Source organism: Microplitis mediator, chromosome 10 (genome assembly GCF_029852145.1).
Source record: "Microplitis mediator isolate UGA2020A chromosome 10, iyMicMedi2.1, whole genome shotgun sequence".
NCBI classification, from domain to species: Eukaryota; Metazoa; Arthropoda; class Insecta; order Hymenoptera; family Braconidae; genus Microplitis; species Microplitis mediator.
Window position 1 is genome coordinate 17,178,931 of NC_079978.1, and position 20,668 is coordinate 17,199,598.

Here is a 20,668-nt window from a genome sequence, read left to right on the forward strand (position 1 = left end):
TGCTCAATTGGGGTAGCAGATAAGGTAGGTGGCCATCAGTGACAAATCACGATTTTGGTCAATAGAATTACCCAATTTACCCCGTTACAGGTCCAAACCTTGAATGATGTCCATGTTCCAAGCCTTGAGAAACAAAATTTCAATCCTCGGCCAAGGCTTGGGAAACAAAAAATCAAGCCTCGGCCAAACCTCGGGGAGTAAAAAATCTAAGGCTCATCCAATGCTCTATCTAAAATATTATCATTTAAATTAATGAATATAATTAAAAAAAAAGTTTGATCGCACTTTTGTCGACATTACATTGGAGTGTAATTAACTAATTACTGAATTAATGGGAAATAACGAATAAAATTATTCGGGGGCTACCGGGGTTCGAACTGAGATCCTTCTGGTTACTAGGCCGGGACGCTATCCACTGTGCTAAATCTGATGTTCAGATAATCAAGAGTTTTTTGTTTGTTAATTATTTAAATATAATTTCATCTAGAAATACTAGATAGACGTATATTTTTTATTTATTATTTTTTTTATTTATTAATTTGTAATTTTATGTTTTGATATATACCCGACTAGAATTTTTCATATGGGCCTGACGAGGTCCTTATCGGGTTAACCTTATTTTAAATAAGGTCCCGATCAGGATATCCTGACGAGGATCCTGATATGGATGTAACGCTTAAGACCCATGAGGTCCTGATCGGGATTGCCTTATCAAGACCTTACCAGGATATCCTCATCCAATCCTTATCAGGATTACCTTATTAGTAATTATTTTTAAAAAAATATTAAATTGCAAAAAAAAAATAAGAGAATTTTAATTCGATCGAGAATGTTATCTATCGTATTGAGAGCATTAATTAGAGGAAGTAAACATATTTTTTATTGATGAAAAAATCCCAATGACTGCTAGGCTCAAACCTGCGTCCTTCCGATTCAAAGTCCTCGATGCTATCCACTGCGCTGGCATACACATGTGATTTTGAAAGTGTAAATATAATATTCATTATGATGTCAAAGAATAACTGATGAAGAAGTAAAAAATCTGTGCTGCAATGATTGACATGATTTTTATATAATATTCTTTTGTACTTTGTTTAATTTTTAGCCTGTAAATGGAATATTTAAAGGGATGAGATAACTTTTTTTTGAATAAGGATATCCTGACGAGGTCCTGATCAGGAACTCGTCAGGTTGACCCGATGGCAAATAACTTTTTTTTGAATAGGAATATCCTGATGAGGCCCTGATCAGGAACTTGTCAGGTTGACCCGATGGCAAGTAACTTTTTTTTTGAATAGGGATATCCTGATGAGGTCCTGACAAGGAACTTGTCAGGTTTGCCCTAATAAGGCAAACCTTACATTAACCTGATAAGGTCCTTATGGTACTTCAGGCAAATCAGGAAGAAATTCTAGCCGGGATAGAACAAGATTTTTAATGGAGAACGAAAAAAAAAATGTCCGTTTCAAACAGAGCATCCTAGTAATTATACATTATTGTATTAAAACTAGTATGATTTTTCAAAATTACTGTAGAAATTTATATAATTTCATAACATTTTAATAGACGTTTGTATCGTCCCGGGAAAAAAAAATCGGTCTGTCAGTTGACCCTGCGGGCCAGCCCCAAAACTTCCCACTGTTTTCGAGCTCAAGAACCTCGAAAACATTATTGTGAATACATTTTCGAGCTCTTCGAGCTCGAAAATACGTTTGTATGCTGTTGTTTTCGAAAAAAAACGTTTTTCACCATTTTTTCTCCAACGATATCTCTCAAACTCATAAACCGATTGAGACGGTTGAGGTGGCAATCGACGCGTTTTATCAATTTCTAAAGCTGATTAAATTTTGAATTCGATTTATCGAGTCGTTTTTGAGATATTTCAGAAAAAATAAAAAAAATTTTTTTTTTTCATTCTTTCGACAACGGTTTCTCTTGAACGAATGAACCGATTATGATGGTTGAGGTGGCATTCGACGCGGCTTGTCAATATCTTAAAGCTGTAAGAAATTGAGCTTGATCGGTAGGGCTCGTTCAGAGACATTCCAAAAATAAAACTTTTTTAAAAATGTTTTTTTTTTATAACGTTTAATGTGCTTGAGGGATTGATCCTAAAATCGTCTGGGCTCTAGAGCTTTATAAGCCGCGTCGAATGCCACCTCAACCATCAAAATCGGTTCATTCGTTCAAGAGAAACCGTTGTCGAAAGAATTAAAAAAAAAATTTTTTTTATTTTTTTTGAAATATCTCAAAATCGACTCGATAAATCGAATTCAAAATTTGATCAGCTTCAGAACTTAATAAAACGGGTCGATTGCGACATCAACCGTCACAATCGGTTCATTTGTTTGAGAGATATCGTTGGAGAAAAAATGGTAAGGAACTATTTTTTTCGAAAAGAACGGCATACAAAAGTATTTTCGAGCTCGAAGAGCTCGAAAATGTATTCACGACAAAGTTTTCGAGCTCAAGGAGCTCGAAAACAGCGGGAAGTTTCTGGGCTGGCCCGCAGGGTCAACCGATAGACAGATTTTTTTAACAGGGGTACCCTTGTAGGATCTCTTGGGGATTTTCCTATTAGGACTGCCCAATAAGGGAATTGAGAAATTACCTTGATCAAGTTCGAAGATGAGCAAAATCGATCGGATAGTTTAGAAGATGTGGATGTTTGAAATTTTTGTTGAGTTACTTAAAAATAGCATTTTTTACTTTATCCTTATAGAACTGTTGAACCAAAAGCGATAACTTAATATTAGCTTGAGATGTTTCTAGCAGAAATCGACGTGTATCATTAAGTTCTACACCTGATTAGATTTTAGGATCAATTCATCAAATCATTCCTGAGCAATTTCAAAAAATCTGAAAAAAAAATCTAGGCAACGGTTGGCCCTGCAGGCCAGCCCTAAAACTTTCCGCTGTTTTCGAGTTCCAGGATCTCGAAAACGTTCAAGCCTAGGCCCTATGGTTTGATTTTTGTTAAATCGAGCCTTGCCCGCATGAAAAAACTTTATATGTGAAAACATATATGATAGAATATATGAATATTATAATGTGATATATTGTACAATATATTAAATAATATTTATATTTTTGCCGTATTAATATATGATAATATATTGAAAAAAAATATATTGCTAGAATATATTATCAATATATTCATCAATATATGACTTTTTATGTATGTTTTACATATATATTTCAATATATCTTTTTTATATTGATATATTATATTGAAAGTAGTATATTTATTAATATATAGTATTTTTTATATTTTTTATATATGTTTTCCAATATATTGCAAAATATATGGTTTCCAATATATCGTAAAATATATGGCACTTTTTTTACTTTTCTTAGGTTATTGCCAGTAAATATAAGGTCAATAAAAAGAAGGAGAAAAAATAATAAATTTGACTTTTTTTGTGGAATTGTGTAGAAATTGAAAAAATAAAATTTTCAATATATTGCGAAAAATATAAGTTTCAATATACTGGAAAAATATAATTCCAATATACCGCGAACCATATATTTAATCATATAAATTCTTTCATATATAATCAATTATATAGAGACCATATACCACTAATTATATGAGCCAAAATATATGGATATATATATCAAGTTTATTATATTATATTATAAATTGTATATATACTATCCATATATGATAAGAATATATTGAGCATTATATGAGATAATATATATAGAAAAATACAAAACATTATATACAAGTAAATATATTATGATAAATATATAATCCAATATATGTAAAAAACATATATTTTTCAATATAGATATTTTTGCCGCTATATATTTATCACATATTCACCATATATTGTTTTTTATACTGTTAACAATATATAGCTTTTCCATGCGGGTGGCCGCTGACCATTGGCCAATGCCTCAGCCTAGCTTAAATTTTTATTTAATATTAAAATTATCAACTTTACATGTATCTATATATATGTATATAGAGAAGACCAGGGCAAAACGGTCCACCGAGTATACGATTAATATCAAGAGTTGAAATTTTCTAAAAAGGAAAATTATTTGATATACAATAATTTTCATTTAATTTGTTATTGCTATGTACAAAACTTTAGTTAACATAAATGTTAAAGTTCAATAAACAATATAGTGGAGCTACTTGATCTTACTCTTAATTCATTCATTTATATCAAATCGTACACTGTAAAAAATTCGCGGAGTGAATGCGGATAAAATCCGGAGTGAATGCGGAGTGAATGAATTTTTAATTATTCACTCCCCTCGGAGTGAAATTCACTCCGGAGGGGAGTTTTAAAAATGTTATTAATAAAATATAACTCCCCTCAATAAAATCGAAGTAAAAATTCGCGTATTACATTATTGATCAGCTGATATGCACACACATACGCACATACATATTTAGGCACACATACGCACATACATATTTAGGCACACACGCGCACTCGCACACACACGCACGCACACATTTGCACACCCGCACACATTCAAACACTCACACGCACATAATTGTACACACAAGCCCACATTTGCACACACACACACACACACACACACACACACACACACACACACACACACACACACACACACACATTGTTTAGCAGTTTAATATAAATTAATATAAATTTATTTAAGTATTAAAACTCCGGACCGGAGTGAATTGGGAGTGAAATAAAATCCGCGTCACTCCGAGATTACTCTGCTAAAAAAAAACTCCCAATTCACTCCGCATGCGGAGTGATTTTTTTCAAAACTCCAGAACTCCGAGTGGCGGAGTGAATGCGGAGTGAATTTGGATTTAATTTCACTCCGAATTCACTCCGGATTCACTCCGGATTTTTTACAGTGTAAAATTACAAATTAATAAATATATGTCATTACTCATCAGACAATTTTAACTTCATTAAATAAAACTACATTTCACCTCATCTTTACGATCTAATATTTCTGAATTAATTTGTATTTGAATAATTAATAAGCAAAAAAATCAGGATTATCTGAACATCAGATTTAGCACAGTGGATAGCATCCTGGCCTAGTAACCAGAAGGATCTCAGTTTGAACCCCGGTAGCCCCCAAATAATTTTATTCGTTATTTCCCGGTAATTCAGTGATTAGTTAATCACACTCCAATGTAATGTCGATAAAAGTCTGATCAAACTTTTTTTTAATTATATTTAATAATTTGAATAATGATATTTTAGATCGAGCATTGGGTGAGCCTTAGATTTTTGCTCCCCGAGGTTTGGCCGAGGCTTGATTTTTTGTTTCCCAAGCCTTGGCCAAGGCTCAATTTTTCGTTTTCCAAGACTCGGCCGAGGCTTGATATTTTAGTTTATCAAGGCTTGGAACATGGCTACCATCCAAGGCTTGAACCATGGCTCGCCCAATGATCAGCCAAGGCTTGACCCAAGCCTTGCTCTAAGTCGAGGAGCATTGACTGACGACGGACCAAGGCTTGGTCCAAGCTTTGGCCAATGGTTCCTTCCAACCAGGGATATGTTCGACATATAGCCACATATCGGCATAAATAGTCCATCGACAACGAAAAATTTTTTAACAAGTCTACCCATAGAGGAAAATACGACGGGGCCAGATATGGGCCACGCTTGGCGCAATGCTGTCAATCTCTGGCCCATGCTTGTAAACCCGCTTGGGCCCAGCTTTGGTAAAAGTCTGGGATGATAACAGGGTGCCAGGCTTGGTTGTTACCATTGGCCCAGGCATCATTGCCAAAGCTGGCCCATGCGTGGTGGCCAGATCTGAGCCATACTTGTTTACCAGACCTGGCCCATGCTTGCTTGCCAGACTTGGCCCATGCATCGACAAAACAAATAAATTTAATTTAAAAAAAATTTTATTATTATTATCCTAATAGAGTTTGTGATCATTAACGTTTAAACTATTTAAGTGAGGTAAATGACGTGAAAAAACTCGGTGAAAATTCTGCTGGGCTCTGGGCGCGAACTGCCGTCCTTCTGATCGCTAGGTTTGAACGGTAGCTACTGGACGAACCTACTAATGTTGAACTGAAACTTTTATATGTTGTACTTGTTCATTTTACTACAACCACTTGGTTTTATGAAATATAAAGAGCTATTAAATAAATATTTTCGATTAAGAAAAAAATAATAATTTCGTATTATTTTTATTATAATTACATAATTTTTAAAAATAAAATTTATTAAATTTAATTGATTATTTATCAAGAACCCAGTTGAATTGTCTTGCTCTACCACCAATATTAAAAATAACATTTTTTATAAAAATTCATGAGTTATTTCTTACTTAAATTAATTTTTATAACTAAACTTATAAAATTACGGTTGTTGATTGCAAATAACAACGAACTAAAAAATATTTCAATTATTAGTTGTAAATAATTTTAATCGCAATATTATAATATTTATTGATTAAAACTTATTTCAATTCAAAAATAAATAATTATTAATTTAAAAAACCATAATAATGAGTTAATTGAATAATTAATAAAAAACGTGGGTTAACCAATTCTGGCCCAAGGATGGGGAAACTATAGGTATAGCCGAACTTGGATAATCCTACCTTGGCCCAAATCTGGCTTGCCATTGAATGATCAAGGCAGGGGAACCTAGTCTTGACCTAAGCTCGGGTAATGATTGGACCCAAGAATGGGCCAATATAGACGTGCCAAAGCTAGGTTCCCCAGTGCTGAGCCAAGGAGGGCCCCTTCGTTCAACTCTGGCAGCTCCTGCATGGGGTGTAGTGGGCTGGCCTTCACAAGGTCCGTGATTCGAGTACTGAACGAACGTGAGTTTTTTTTTTCTCGGCCGATATGCATAATAATTTACATATAATTTTAATTTTTATTTAATTATATAAATTTCTTTTCTCCTGGCAAATCTAATCAACACAAATTACCTGGATGTAAGAAAATATTATAAAATGACTTTTCATAAAAAATGGGTTGTTCAGTCGAAGCCCGTGTTAGGTTTACCACTCAACGGCCAAGGCTAGGTCATTCAGTCTTGGTCCATGTTAGGGTTACCATTCAACGGCCATGGTTAGGTTTCACAAACTTGGCCCAAGTTAGGGTGACTCTAGGCTTGGCCAAGGCTAGGTTATCCAGTCTTGGCCTATGTTAGGGTTACCATCCAACGGCCGAGGTTAGGTTACGCAAACTTGGCCCATGTTAGGGTTACCATCCAACGGCCGAGGTTAGGTTACGCAAACTTGGCCCAAGTTAGGGTGACTCTAGGCTTGGCCAAAGCTAGGTTATTCAGTCTTGGCCCAAGCCTGGGTAATCATTGGAATGGCCAAGACTAATTACCCAGTTATGGCCCGGGCATGGGACAGTATAGGTTTGCCAAGATGGGCTTCCCAATAATGTCCCAGGCATGGCCCCGTCATTCAACTCTGGGGCTTCCTGTATGGGTATACATTGCCATAAAAGAAGCATACATGGACCATGCATGTCTATATGCTGTGAGTTACCATGTACAGAACATATATGCTCCATAGATACTTCCTACATGCCTATATATGCGCTATACATGGACATGTATATCAGTTTTTTTACGGGTATGCATCATGAAAACTAAGACTATTAATATGATGAACATAATAAAAATGGTAGAATTTTCATTATGTACATAATTAAAATTCTAGAATTAAAATTATGTCCATAATAAAAATGGTAGAATTTTCATTATGTACATAATGAAAATTCTAGAATTAAAATTATGTACATAATGAAAATTCTAAAATTAAAATTATGTACATAATGAAAATGGTAGAATTAAAATTATGTACATAATGAAAATGGTAGAATTGAAATTATGTACATAATGAAAATTCTTGAATTAAAATTATGTACATAATGAAAATGGTAGAATTAAAATTATGTACATAATGAAAATTCTAGAATTAAAATTATGTACATAATGAAAATTCTAGAATTAAAATTATGTACATAATGAAAATGCTAGATTTAAAATTATGTACATAATAAAAATGTAATAATTATATTTATATGCTACTGTAATATTTACATATCTAATTATTATTATGTAGCACAATAATTTTTATTAGCTTAGTTATTTTTATGCCATTGGAAAATTTTTAGTTGGAATTAAAATTATGTTGGAAGATAATAAAAATTCGTCCGTGACAATAAAAATTATGTTAGTACATAATAAAAATTTTTAAATTTAAATTATGACTGTACATAATATTATTCTCAATTAAAATTATGAGCTGTGACATAAAGTTTTTTCATTAATTTTTTTTTATATTAACGCATAATAAAATTAAACCATTTCGTTTATGTAGGGAAAGAAATTTTAATGTTCGATTTATTATTATGTACTAGCATAATTTTAAATATTTCTATTGTCGAAAAGTTTGGTGAACCGAATAGATATTTAGTCTACACATAATTATAATACAATGTTTTTTTTTTATGTGGGGACATAATAAAATTTATATATTATTATGTCCCGACATAATAATAAATAATTAAATTTATCTCTGAACATAATGATAACTTAGAATATTTTGTATCTCCTACTATGCATTTTGATTTAATTTTATGTCGGGACATAATAATATATAAATTTTATTATGTCCCCACATAAAAAAAAATATAATTTAAAATATTTCTTCAAATTTTAAAAATAGAATTATTTTTTATTTAGATGAAAAATTTTATGGCAATAAATAGTAAAACGGCGTGCCATATTATTCTGTCACTAAATATGACTGAATATATGAAATCATTATACATATATAATTGAAAGAAAGTTAAAAAAATTTGGTCTATGCCATGTCTCCTATATTTATAAAAAACAAACAGATTTAATTTGATTTAAGCCAAAAAAAAAATATATTAGATGACTAATGACAAAAAATTTTACGCGTAGATTTTTTAATCACATGATTTTACGATCATTGGAATCAATCAGTTTGTTAGTCAATGATAAGATCGTTCTCATTAAAATTTAATGACAACAGAAATAAACAAAAGATTCTAGAGTATAGATTTTAATAAACATTTAAATTCAAATTATATTCAATTAATTTTGTAGTAATTCTCGGGCAACTACATAGTGACTGCAGGTTGCTCGTCTATATTATTAAGAGAATAAGAAAAGTTTTGTTCCCGCCATATCTATATGATAGAATTAGTTTGTGTTATTGAAATTGGTATCATTAGATAGGCCTTGACTTGAATTTGTGCCTTTTCATAGTTTAAACTTTTTTTAATTCCCAAGTATTGAGATAAATAGATTTATCTATTTCATTCGAATTACATTTAAATTACGCGGGAAAAAAAGACGATCGTATTTATTTTCTTTGAATAAATTAATATTTTAATTATTCTGTCACTAAATATGACTGAATGTCACTGAATATATAGCTATATTATTTATATCGCGTTACTTATTCCAAAATGACAGATTTTTATGCTCCCTTTTGGTTTTAGGAAGCTTTTCAAAGCCAAAAAAGTGCGCATAGAAAAAAAAAGGATTCATTGACACAAAAAATCTTTACTCACCTAAAGAAAATTTTGACTTACCCCAATAAATTTTTTGCATTGTGAATTGAAAACAAAAATTTATTTAGAACTAGAAAAAATTACTCGGTGCAAGGAATTATTTCTTGACCAAAAAAATCTTCCTCGCCCCAAGACAATTTTTGTATTTAATTGATAATGCATAAAATTTCTTGGTGCAAATTAAAATTTTCTGCAGCAAGAAATCTTTTTTTTCTGCGTATTTTATAAATTTAGTAATGATATTCGGACAGTCACGTAGTGACTGCAGGTTGCTCGTTGTTTCTTATTGACAATGAAATAATATTTACACAATTATTTCCAGGGTACTCCATTTATGGCCCGTTTATCAGCTTGCTTACACTACTACATACATGAAAGATTAAATAACGATCCGGGATGGAGAGGCGTAAAAGTTATCCTGAGTGATGCCAACGTACCCGGAGAAGGAGAGCACAAAATAATGGATTTTATCAGACGACAAAGGGCGCAACCTGATCACGACCCTAATACTCAACACGTATTATGTGGAGCTGACGCAGATTTAATAATGTTAGGACTGGCAACTCACGAGCCTAATTTTACGATTATTAGAGAAGAATTCAAACCCAATAAGCCACGACCATGTGACATCTGTGGGCAATTGGGCCACGAAATGAAAGATTGCACTGGAGCAGAACCAGATCAAGCCAAAGAAGTGATGGCATTTGGATCCGAATGCGCATTTATCTTCGTGCGATTAAATGTTTTGCGTGAATATTTAGAACGCGAATTACAAATGCCAAATTTACCGTTTAAATATGACTTCGAACGCGCTATTGATGACTGGGTATTCATGTGTTTCTTTGTAGGAAATGATTTCCTACCGCACTTACCCTCGCTTGAAATAAGAGAAGGCGCAATAGATCGACTTGTAAATTTGTATAAGAAGACAGTTTACAAAACAGGTGGATTTTTAACCGACAGCGGTGACGTTAATTTGGACAGAGTCCAGTTGATTTTATCAGATTTGGGCGAAGCGGAGGACGAAATTTTTAAAAAACGACAAGCTAATGAAATAGCTTTTAAACAGCGTGAAAAATCTAAGAAAAGACGACTAGAAGCTATCAGTAATTTTAAACCCAGCTGGATACCGACCGGTCAATTCGCTCCGACTTTGCTGGGTCAGGATGTCAAACCTGTACAGAATGCTAGACATGAAGCCTATCAAATGCGCATGCAAGGCCGCAATTATAACACGAGTTCTACTGAACGCGCACTTGGTACAGTCAATGCAGCAACCGGATTGCAAGCAATGATGGTACCGGAAAATCAGAAAAACTTTGGAACCAAACGTAAACGCGAAGACTCTGATGAAGAAGAAGAAGATTATCAAGCCAATGATGAAGTGAGACTGTGGGAAGACGGGTTCAAAGATCGTTACTATGAATCTAAGTTTGATGTTAAGGCGGAAAATCTTGAGTTCAGAAATAACGTAGCTCTTCATTACGTTCGGGGTTTATGTTGGGTCTTACGTTACTATTATCAAGGATGCGCATCATGGAAATGGTATTTTCCTTATCACTACGCTCCATTTGCAAGTGATTTTGTAAATATCAATGGTCTTTCGACAGAGTTTGAAAAAGGGACGGTGCCATTCCGTCCATTGGAACAACTGATGGGTGTATTTCCAGCAGCTAGTAGTAGTCATGTTCCAAAACCTTGGGCGTCATTGATGAGTGATCCTAAGTCACCGATAATTGATTTTTATCCAGAAGATTTCAAAATAGATCTTAATGGTAAAAAATTTGCTTGGCAGGGTGTTGCCTTGTTGCCATTTGTTGATGAAGTGAGATTGTTTAAAGCATTGGAACCTTATTATGACTGTCTAACTGAAGCTGAAAGTAAGTATATACTTATTTATTTACCAGGATATAAAATATATATTACATACAAATATACACTAATACTTAAGGAGGTTCATCGGATAATCACTTTTTTTACAATGTCTTTCAATTTTTAAATACAAATACTTTGAAGTGTCCTGTATACGTAGGAATTTTTTAAATAGTCCTTGCTGTACTAAATTTCGAAATATTAACAATTAAAAATCGTACATTTAACATGCATTCCCTATGTTTACCGTAGTTAGAGTGAGAATTTTATTAAATAACAATCATACTTTTTTTACAACATTTTTTTAAAAGTTGAAAATTATTAATTCAATTTATAACAAGTGATTTTTTTCAATAAAAACATAAACGAGCGGTATTCATTTTTTTGTAATTAATTTTTAAAGTTTGTTACTTTTAATGATTTTCAAGCTTTCTCCCATAACCTGACAAATGAGAAATAGTGACTTGGCAACGTTGCAGTGCGCGGGAAGTTTAAAACACAGTAGAAGCCCAACAGATTTAAATATTTATAAAAACAATTTTTAATTTTTTAGCATCAGACATATCTGCTAAAGCATTATTTATTTTCTCAGCAACTCGTTTTTTAATAAATCTTCCATTCTTTAGTCGCGAAGTCATTATTATTTATTATTTATTATTTGTTATCTCCAACTATGTATAACCTCGAAATTATTCAAAACAATTTCTACAACACATGCTCAAGGGGAAAAATATTCTAAGTTAGAATGCAACGTAGCCAAGTCTGAGAAAAGACGCAATGGGATCATTTTTATACTTCTGCGCATATAAGAGGATGCACAAAAGTGTACTGTATCTCAACCACTTCTTATTATACTTAAAATGTTTTACACGAGAGAAATCGTTCTAAAAGTTGCGAACTACTGCTACCGATGAACCTCCTTAAGCATGTACCCGACTAGAATTTTTCATAAGGACCTGACGAGGTCCTTATCAGGTTAACCTTATTTCAAATAAGGTCCAGATCAGGATATCCTGACAAGGAACTGATATGGATGTAACGCTTAAGACCCATGAGGTCTTTATCAGGATTGCCTTATCAGGTCCTTACCAGGATATCCTCATCAAATCCTTATCAGGATTGTCTTATTAGTATTTGTTTTTAAAAAAATATTAAATTGCGAAAAAAAAAATAAGAGAATTTTAATTCGATCGGGAATGTTATCTATTGTATTGAGAGCATTAATTAGAAAAAGTAAACATATTTTTTATTGATGAAAAAATCCCGATGATTGCTGGGCTCAAACATGCGTCCTTCCGATTCAAAAAGAAAAAAATATAAAACATACAGATATATGAGTTAAATTTGTTCAGCAGTTACAATCCAGTTTTTATTTTTTTTTATTAAATGGTAGTGCTTTAGGTGACTTAGGTAATAAATTAAAGTACTTAGTGCCACTACCCTGATAGCCACTTTAGCTTGAAATTGACAGTAATTTGATGTTGAAATAACCTGAAATCTGCTGCTCGAGTTTGCCGAAAATTTCACAGCAAAAGTTAAAAAGAAAAATTTGCGGTTAATTTTTCTTCAATTTAGAGGTGACTTTTTACGATAAAAAAAAGCCGGTAATGTTCTTTTTTACCGTTTCAGAAAGTAAGCAAATTTATACATAAAAATGTCTACAATTTGAGGGTAAAAAAAAATAGTTTACAATTTTTCAAGTCAAATTAACAATAAATTGACATGAAATTTTTCTGAAAATTGACAACTCTTTTTTAGTCAACTTTTGAAGTGAATTTGCATTCTAATTCGGGTAGTAAATTTACGTGAAATTGTAGAGCAAGTTGCATACAAATTGTCGTAAAAAACGGAAAAGTCCGAGGTTGACGGAGATTTGATGAAAAATTCATGATTCTGAAGTTAGCTGCCGTCAAATAATTATTGAATTTTTTTTCAAAGCGATAAATTATAAAAAAAAAACATTAAAAAAAATTGCACTTATAGATTTTTTAATTTTCTACATTTGCATATTTTGAGTTATTTTTTTTCGCAATCAATTTACCGAAAAATAAAATTCAAAAATTTTAAATTGCCTGCTAACTTCAGGATCATAAAAATTCAAGGAAACTTTTGTGAAGTAAACTTTTGTTAAGCAAACAGTGCTATTAGGGTAGGTATGAATTTTTGCATGCAATACTTTTGTTGACCGGTATATGAATAATCCTGGTCTTAGTTTTACCATTTCGATTTATATATGCCTAGGCAGCTGGTTACAGTTACTGTAGTGGTAGCAAATCGATTCAATTATAAACTAATCCTTAATTCTTAATACATGATCACACTCTTCTGAAAATATGTTAGTTAGTTAGTTTTGTAATCTACCCAATGTATTAAAGACATTTTTATAACAGCCACCCTAGGCAATTATTCCGTAGTTAACAATGCTCTCAAAAAGTGCGTGATAGATTTTTTTAAGGCCTTTTTATTTACTATCCGTTTTAATTTATGAAGATGATAAATTACTGATATTAATATATTAAATTATTTTTTTTCTTATTGTTATTTTCAGAAAAACGTAACGTGAAAGGTGACGATAGATTGTATATTGGACCCGGTAATTCTGGATATGATTTAATAAAAGGACTGTATAAAAATAAAGTAGACTTTAATACAGAGACTGAAATATCAATTGATGGGATGCGAGGTACTGTTTTACTAGCCGAAGATTGTGTGAATGAAGGTGGTACTTTACCTTCACCTGTCAACGGCTTACCAGTTCGAAATAATCAAGTTTATTGGTAATATTTTTTATCACTAATGTAACATTTTAATTATTTACCCTGATAGCCGAGCTAGCGACAATTTACTGCAGCAATTTGTCACCAAGTTGACTGAAAAAATTGGCATTTCCACAAGTTGACAACAACTAGACGTCAATTTGCTGAGAAATTGGCATTCCATTAGTTGATGGAAAGTTTCCTTCAATTTTCTCAGAAGGCGACAGGTTGCGGCAGTAGATTGTTGCTAAATTTGTGGGAAAGTTGGTAACAATTTGCAGTCAACAGTTAAAAAGACTGAAGTTGTCATCAACTTGACCCCAACTTTTTAACCAGAAAGTTTTGCTATCAGGTAAATGTTTTATCGATTGAATACTGATGCATTTATTTAATTTCAGCGTAAGATTCCGTGACCCCATGTTTAGCAGCCATCATATTTTCCCAGCTAAACGTCTAAAAGGTGTAAAGGAACCTCCTCGTGTGTTGAAACCTCAAGATTTTGAGCAAATGCATAATCGCGACGGTAAAAATCCATGGGTACCAAGAACCGGTTTCTCAGCACCAACTCAGAAAGCTTTGCTGGGCGATCCAGGACATCGGATGCTTGGACATCATGTTAACAGGAATCAAGGACAATACTCAGCGGTTCCTGCTCCACAGAATTCCTACAATCAGCCTCGTGGTAAGTTTTTAAATATTTTTAAATAATTTCATTTATTTGAATCAGAAAAGAATTTTATAATAGCTTTTGAAAAAGAAAAATTCATTTCTTATAAATAAATTTAACAGATTTAGCTGATTAAATCAGACAATTGAATGTTTATGACTAAAAAATTAGTATTGCAATGAAACATCTTTATTAATTATTTTTTACGTAATACACACAAAGAAAGAATGAGTACAGTAACCCAAGCGGCACAAAAAAAAATTGTTGACTGTATGTTAAATTTAAAACGACAATTTGTTGTCATGAATTTAAGTTAACCAATTGTTAATTTAAATTCAACAATTTTCTTATGTGCCGCTTGGGAATTTATAGATGACTTGAGGTTTGGGCGCATATGATATATAAGTGATTTGAATATAAATGTAGTAAGAACTTGACAAAAAAGTCGGTAGATGTCACAACAATTATAACGATCCGTCATTTATAAAATGGTCAGCCGACAGTCACAACACAAGTTGTGATTGAAGTTGGTGTCGTTGGAAACATATCGACTTGAATTTTGGTCTTTTCATGGTATCAGAAATTTTTGTTAGATGATCAGTTCAAAGTATCAAGTTTTTTTTTTAATTCTAAATATATTACAAGCCCTGATTAAAAAACTGAATTCGATCGAATGAAACAGAATGAAATTTTTAATTCTATTTAATTCAGTTAAATTCTGTTGATTCGGTACCTAACTTAAAAATTGATTTTGTCTAATTCGGCAGGAAAACCATAATTAGTCCAAATTAAAACGAATTTAAATAATTCTATTCGGTTTAAATCTGATTAATTCGAAAATAATTCTCCAATTTCTGGTTCTGAATCCGAATTAAACTGAATTAAAACGAATTTGAAATTTTTAAATTGGTTTTATTCTGTTTAATTCAAATTCAAATTTTCAATTCAGTTGAATTCTGTTTTGCAGAATTCGACAGAATATGACAGAATTAAAATTTTTAATTCGGTCGAATTCAGTTGTTTAATCAGGGAGAGTATCATTTTTTTTTTTCAATGATATTCGAAAACTATTGACATCAAAATGTTTTATTATTTTGAGACTTGATACTGAGGAGTAAACGCGAATTCAATGCGAAATAAATAAAGAGCGGACAATTTTTATTTATTTAATCTCTTTGGAGTAAAATTTATTCTGAAGGAGAATTTTTTGAAATTAAAACTCTAGATCGAAGTGAATGGGGAATGAAATGAAGTCTATACCATTCCAAAATCACTCTGCTGAAAATAAAAAATCTGAAAAATGGCTGACTCTGTAAGCCAACCCGAAAACTTCGAGCTCAAAAAGCGGTTTGACTAAAAAAAATATACATTTCGCTGAAAAAAAGTAATTCATGTCCGACGATATCTTTGAAACAAACTGACCGATTTGCATTTCCTTGCGGCAATCGAAAGAACTTGTTGAGGCTTAGGTTTGATCGAACTTAGAAACAAATCAGTCAAGTGATTTACGAGTTATGTAACAAAAACTTCAAAAAAATATTTTTTTAATTTTTATTTTTCGTATAACTTGTAAACTACTTGACCGATCGACTTGGAAATCTATTCAGTTCAAAGTCTTGGTGATCTCTTTTGATTGCCTGCAAGTTCGTTCGAATTAGTCGATTCGTTCCAAAGATATCGTCGGGCAACAAAAGCTTACACACACATGCGCGCGTTCATCTGAAAATGATCAGAATAATTTCCTAGGAACTCCGAAGATCTGATGCAAACTCGATTTTTTAAAATCGGATCGAAACCAATAACTTCCTTTTTTTGAAAATTTTCAATTTTTATAGCGGGAATTTCAAAATCTTCATTTACTCCATACGCGGGCCGTTTTTTTTAACTCCATAATTTTGAGTGATGGACTGAATTCAAATTTAAATAAAATCCGTATTCACTCCAAATTCACTCTCAATAGTTTTCAAATCTTTCACTTTTTTTACGGTATTTGTAAATAAAATTCTGCGATTGAAAATAGACAGCAGTTATAAAAAATTTTAGGATGTGAATTTTTTAGGACTTTGCAATTATGAACAAAAAAAAAAGAATTAGGCCAAATGAAAATATATATCGCACTAAACTTGTATCATAACAAAAATTAAAGAATGAAATCTGACAGAAAATGGCGGGATAAACATTTAAATCTGACATTAAATAATTTTAGTATCCCACGGGACGTCTACTTAAAAAAAAATTTATTTTTCCTGTGTGTTATTATACTAAATAATAAATTTTATTTTATAAAACAATATTTTAATCCTTTGTTCATAAATTTGAATAAAAATATTTATTTATTGAGAGCCAGAGGATTAAATTTAATATAAAATATCATTTTTATTTTATCGTTAAAATAAATAATTTGAATTATTGATTAATAATGGCACTTAAATTATAAGATAAAAGTTTGAAAGGTTGGCCTAGTATTTGCGCATACATATTTGCGAGGGTGCGTTAATGATGGGATGAGAAAGAGACCTTTATAACCCCATGAATTTACCAGTCAGTCACTCAGTCAATCGTTCTTCACTGTTTGTATTTACTCTCCTTTATTCCCAGCTCGACGTTAACTAAAGTATAATTAAAATGCGCATAAAGATTTCATTTTTTATATAACATAAACGGAAAAAATACTTCTGTAAAAATTATAGAAAAAAATCTGTAAAATTTACAAATAAAATATGTTATTTTTACAAATTCATAAATTTTATTTTTACAAATAACAAAATGTAACTCTAGCAGATAAAGTTATGTAAAAATTACATATTTTTTCTGTAGATTATACATTATTACTTTATGTAATATTTACTAATAGTTTGTGTAAAATCTACATAAGTATGATGTTATCTTTACAGAATAGTTTTGTAATTTTATTCATTTATTTATTTATCTATTACGCGATTCGACAATTATACATTATCGAAACAGTAGGTATAAAATGAATGATAAACTAAAATTTCAAATTAAGAAACAGATAACATCACATGGATAATAAAAACAGTTAATTCTTGGAAAATATGAAATAAAATTAACAGCAAAAAATAACCAATAACAAATATCCCATATATATTACCCGTGTAAAAAAAATTTGTTCCAAAAAGATTCCAAAAAAGTTCTGCATGTGGAACTTCTAAACATGAGACAGATTAGAACTTCGAATGGAACTTTTTTGGAACGTTAGTCATTTTGATGGTAAATAAAAAGTTTTTATGAGTGAATTTAGAGTAAAAAAAGAACGTTCTTAGAAACTTTTGGAATTTCAAATGGACATTTCAAAAAAAGTTCCATAATCACCATTTTTGGACTTTTTCGAAAGCTAAAAATGACGTTCCAAAAACATTCAAAAATGGTTCAAAAATCGTTACTTTACAACTTATTATAGAACTAAAGTAGATGTTCCAAAAACATTCCAAAAAAGTTCCAGAATTACCACTTTTGACTTTTTAAGGACTAAAAAAAGCGTTCAAAAACTTTCCAGAATCACTTCTTTTGCATCTTTTGTAGAATAAAGACGTTCCAGAAGCATGCCAAAATAGTTCAAAAATCACTACTTTTGTATTTTTTATAGAACTAAAACAAAACGTCCATAAAAAATTCCAAAAAAGTTCCAAGAACATTCTTTTTTTACTCTAAATTCGCTCATAACAACTTTTTTTTACCATCAAAATTACTAACGTTCCAAAAAAGTTCCATTCGAAGTTCTAATCTGTCTCATGTTTAGAAGTTCCATATGCGGAACTTTTTTGGAATCTTTTTGGAACGAATTTTTTTTACACGGGTAGGGTGATCCAAAAAATAACAAATTTTTTTTTTTCTCGGAAACAGGTTCAAAAGTTTCATTTAGATAAAAAAAAACTCCTGTAAAATTTTTTTTACGTCTTCTGATTTTTATAAGTAGCTAACGATGCGTCATAGGAATAATTGGCAGATATATTTTTGTAGGTAATTGAATGCTCTACAAAAAAAGTTTCTTATCATTTTTTGATAAATCTATTTGTTCAAAAGTTATTTAAGGTTGAAGTCAAATTCATATTGAATTTTGAGATCTTTTTACTTTTCCGGCGAAACTATCAGAGCTATTACAAAATATCATAGGACCTTTTTTGTAGACAATTTTATTCCCTAGAAGTTATTTCCAATAAAGTTTTTTCGAATTCCGCATTGTTTTCTAGTTATTTTTATTTTAATGTCAAGCTCTTAAAATCGATCAGGAGACTACTTTTTTTATGATTATATAATAGTTATCTGAAGTGAAGGCTTCATTGAACTATGTTTTTCATAGTTCAGAAAACCAGTTTTTTCTCTCAGTGTAGCTTCGATAATAGCAGACATTTTTTGATAAAAAATTGCCCTACATTAATTACACCTTCCTTAGATATTACATTTACATAAGTCGCTTTGCATTTTTTACATAAATACTTCTGTTAATTCTGCAACTTCACTATGTAATTATTACAGCCTCAAAATGTAAAAGTTACAGATTTAGGTTTACAGAACTCACAATATAAAAATAAAATTTTTTGTTCTGTACAAATTACATAAGTCAATTTACAGAGAAACGTCTGCAAATTTTACAGAATTTTCTGTCATTTTTACAGAAGTGTTTTTTCCATGTATAAAGTATATAATTTTAGTCTTATAAAAATACTTTAGGTAAATAAAACAGTAAACAATTAGTTTATTTTTATACGACAAAATTGACGGATAGTAACATAAAAAATCCAGAGAATATAACAAATGGCGGGAAAGAAGGGGAGGGGTTTTATGAATCAGGGGTGGAGGTGGTTATCGGACTGTAGGTTTGCTGTTGGATTAGCTGTGAGGGTAGTTTGTCACGTAGAGCGTGACTCGAAGCGTTTCGTTGTTTAACACGTCGATCAAACGGCTCTGCGCTGGTTCTACGTTTTGCCCAATTATAAAACAAACCCAGTGCACGCCGTAATTATCCAATTAGCGAGTATTCCCTGTTCGAGTTATAGCTGGCAATGTGCCTTTTACACCCCTCGTATTCATCGACGATCACTTCAAACTCTGATCCATTGTGATCTCTTGCAATCTCACGCCGTTACGAAATTTCAAAGTTATAAAAAAACAATCAATTATATAAAAACTTATTTTACTTTTTTTAATTGCAAATAAAATTTTTACTTTTTTTTTAACAATTAAATTTTATTTAATATTTTTAAATAATTACTTCTAACTACGATATAGTTTTCATACTTTTAGTTGTTTAATTTTTTGTTATTTAAATTTATAATTCAATTAAAATAAAACTTTAAAAATCTGAAAGAAAAAAAACTTGAAATATTTTTATAAGTTCCATATTTTATTTCCAGTTCGCAAAGGATCAAACATTCGAACTCTTTCAATAACTTTTTAAAAGCTCCCAGAATTAAGTATTTACTTAAACATAAAATTACGCGCATTTATTTAATAAAAAAAAAATTATTACAAAGGTAAAAAATAAAAAGTAAACTTGTGACGGTAAAGTTTATAAAATTAAAATGATTAAAAGATGAAATGAAAGAATAAATGAATAAAATAAAATATATAGAAGAGACCATCTAGCAATCTGTCTATCCATCCATCTCTCTGTGTTCATTCACATGACAGGTGGAGACCCTCGTTAGACAAATTATGCTTCGTTCTTAACTCTCTTTCCATTTTCTTTATTGGTGTAGCAATACGGTGGTGATGGTATGGTGGTTAGCTGGTAGGTACCGACTACAGCAGGTCCCAATTCTCTGGGCTCGTTCAGGTCGAGCTTCGAGTGGACTGCAAACACTCGAG

The 20,668-nt window shown here is 31.4% G+C and overlaps 1 protein-coding gene across 1 annotated transcript in view; it reads left to right on the top strand.

Moving 5' to 3' along the window:
• Positions 1–20,668, top strand: part of LOC130675681 (5'-3' exoribonuclease 2 homolog) — a 73,484-nt gene that overhangs the window by 7,732 nt on the left and 45,084 nt on the right. The window contains exons 3-5 of the mRNA XM_057481502.1: positions 9,867–11,424; positions 13,965–14,193; positions 14,571–14,854. Coding sequence (XP_057337485.1) covers positions 9,867–11,424; positions 13,965–14,193; positions 14,571–14,854 — 2,071 coding nt within the window. The remainder of the gene's footprint in view (positions 1–9,866; positions 11,425–13,964; positions 14,194–14,570; positions 14,855–20,668) is intronic.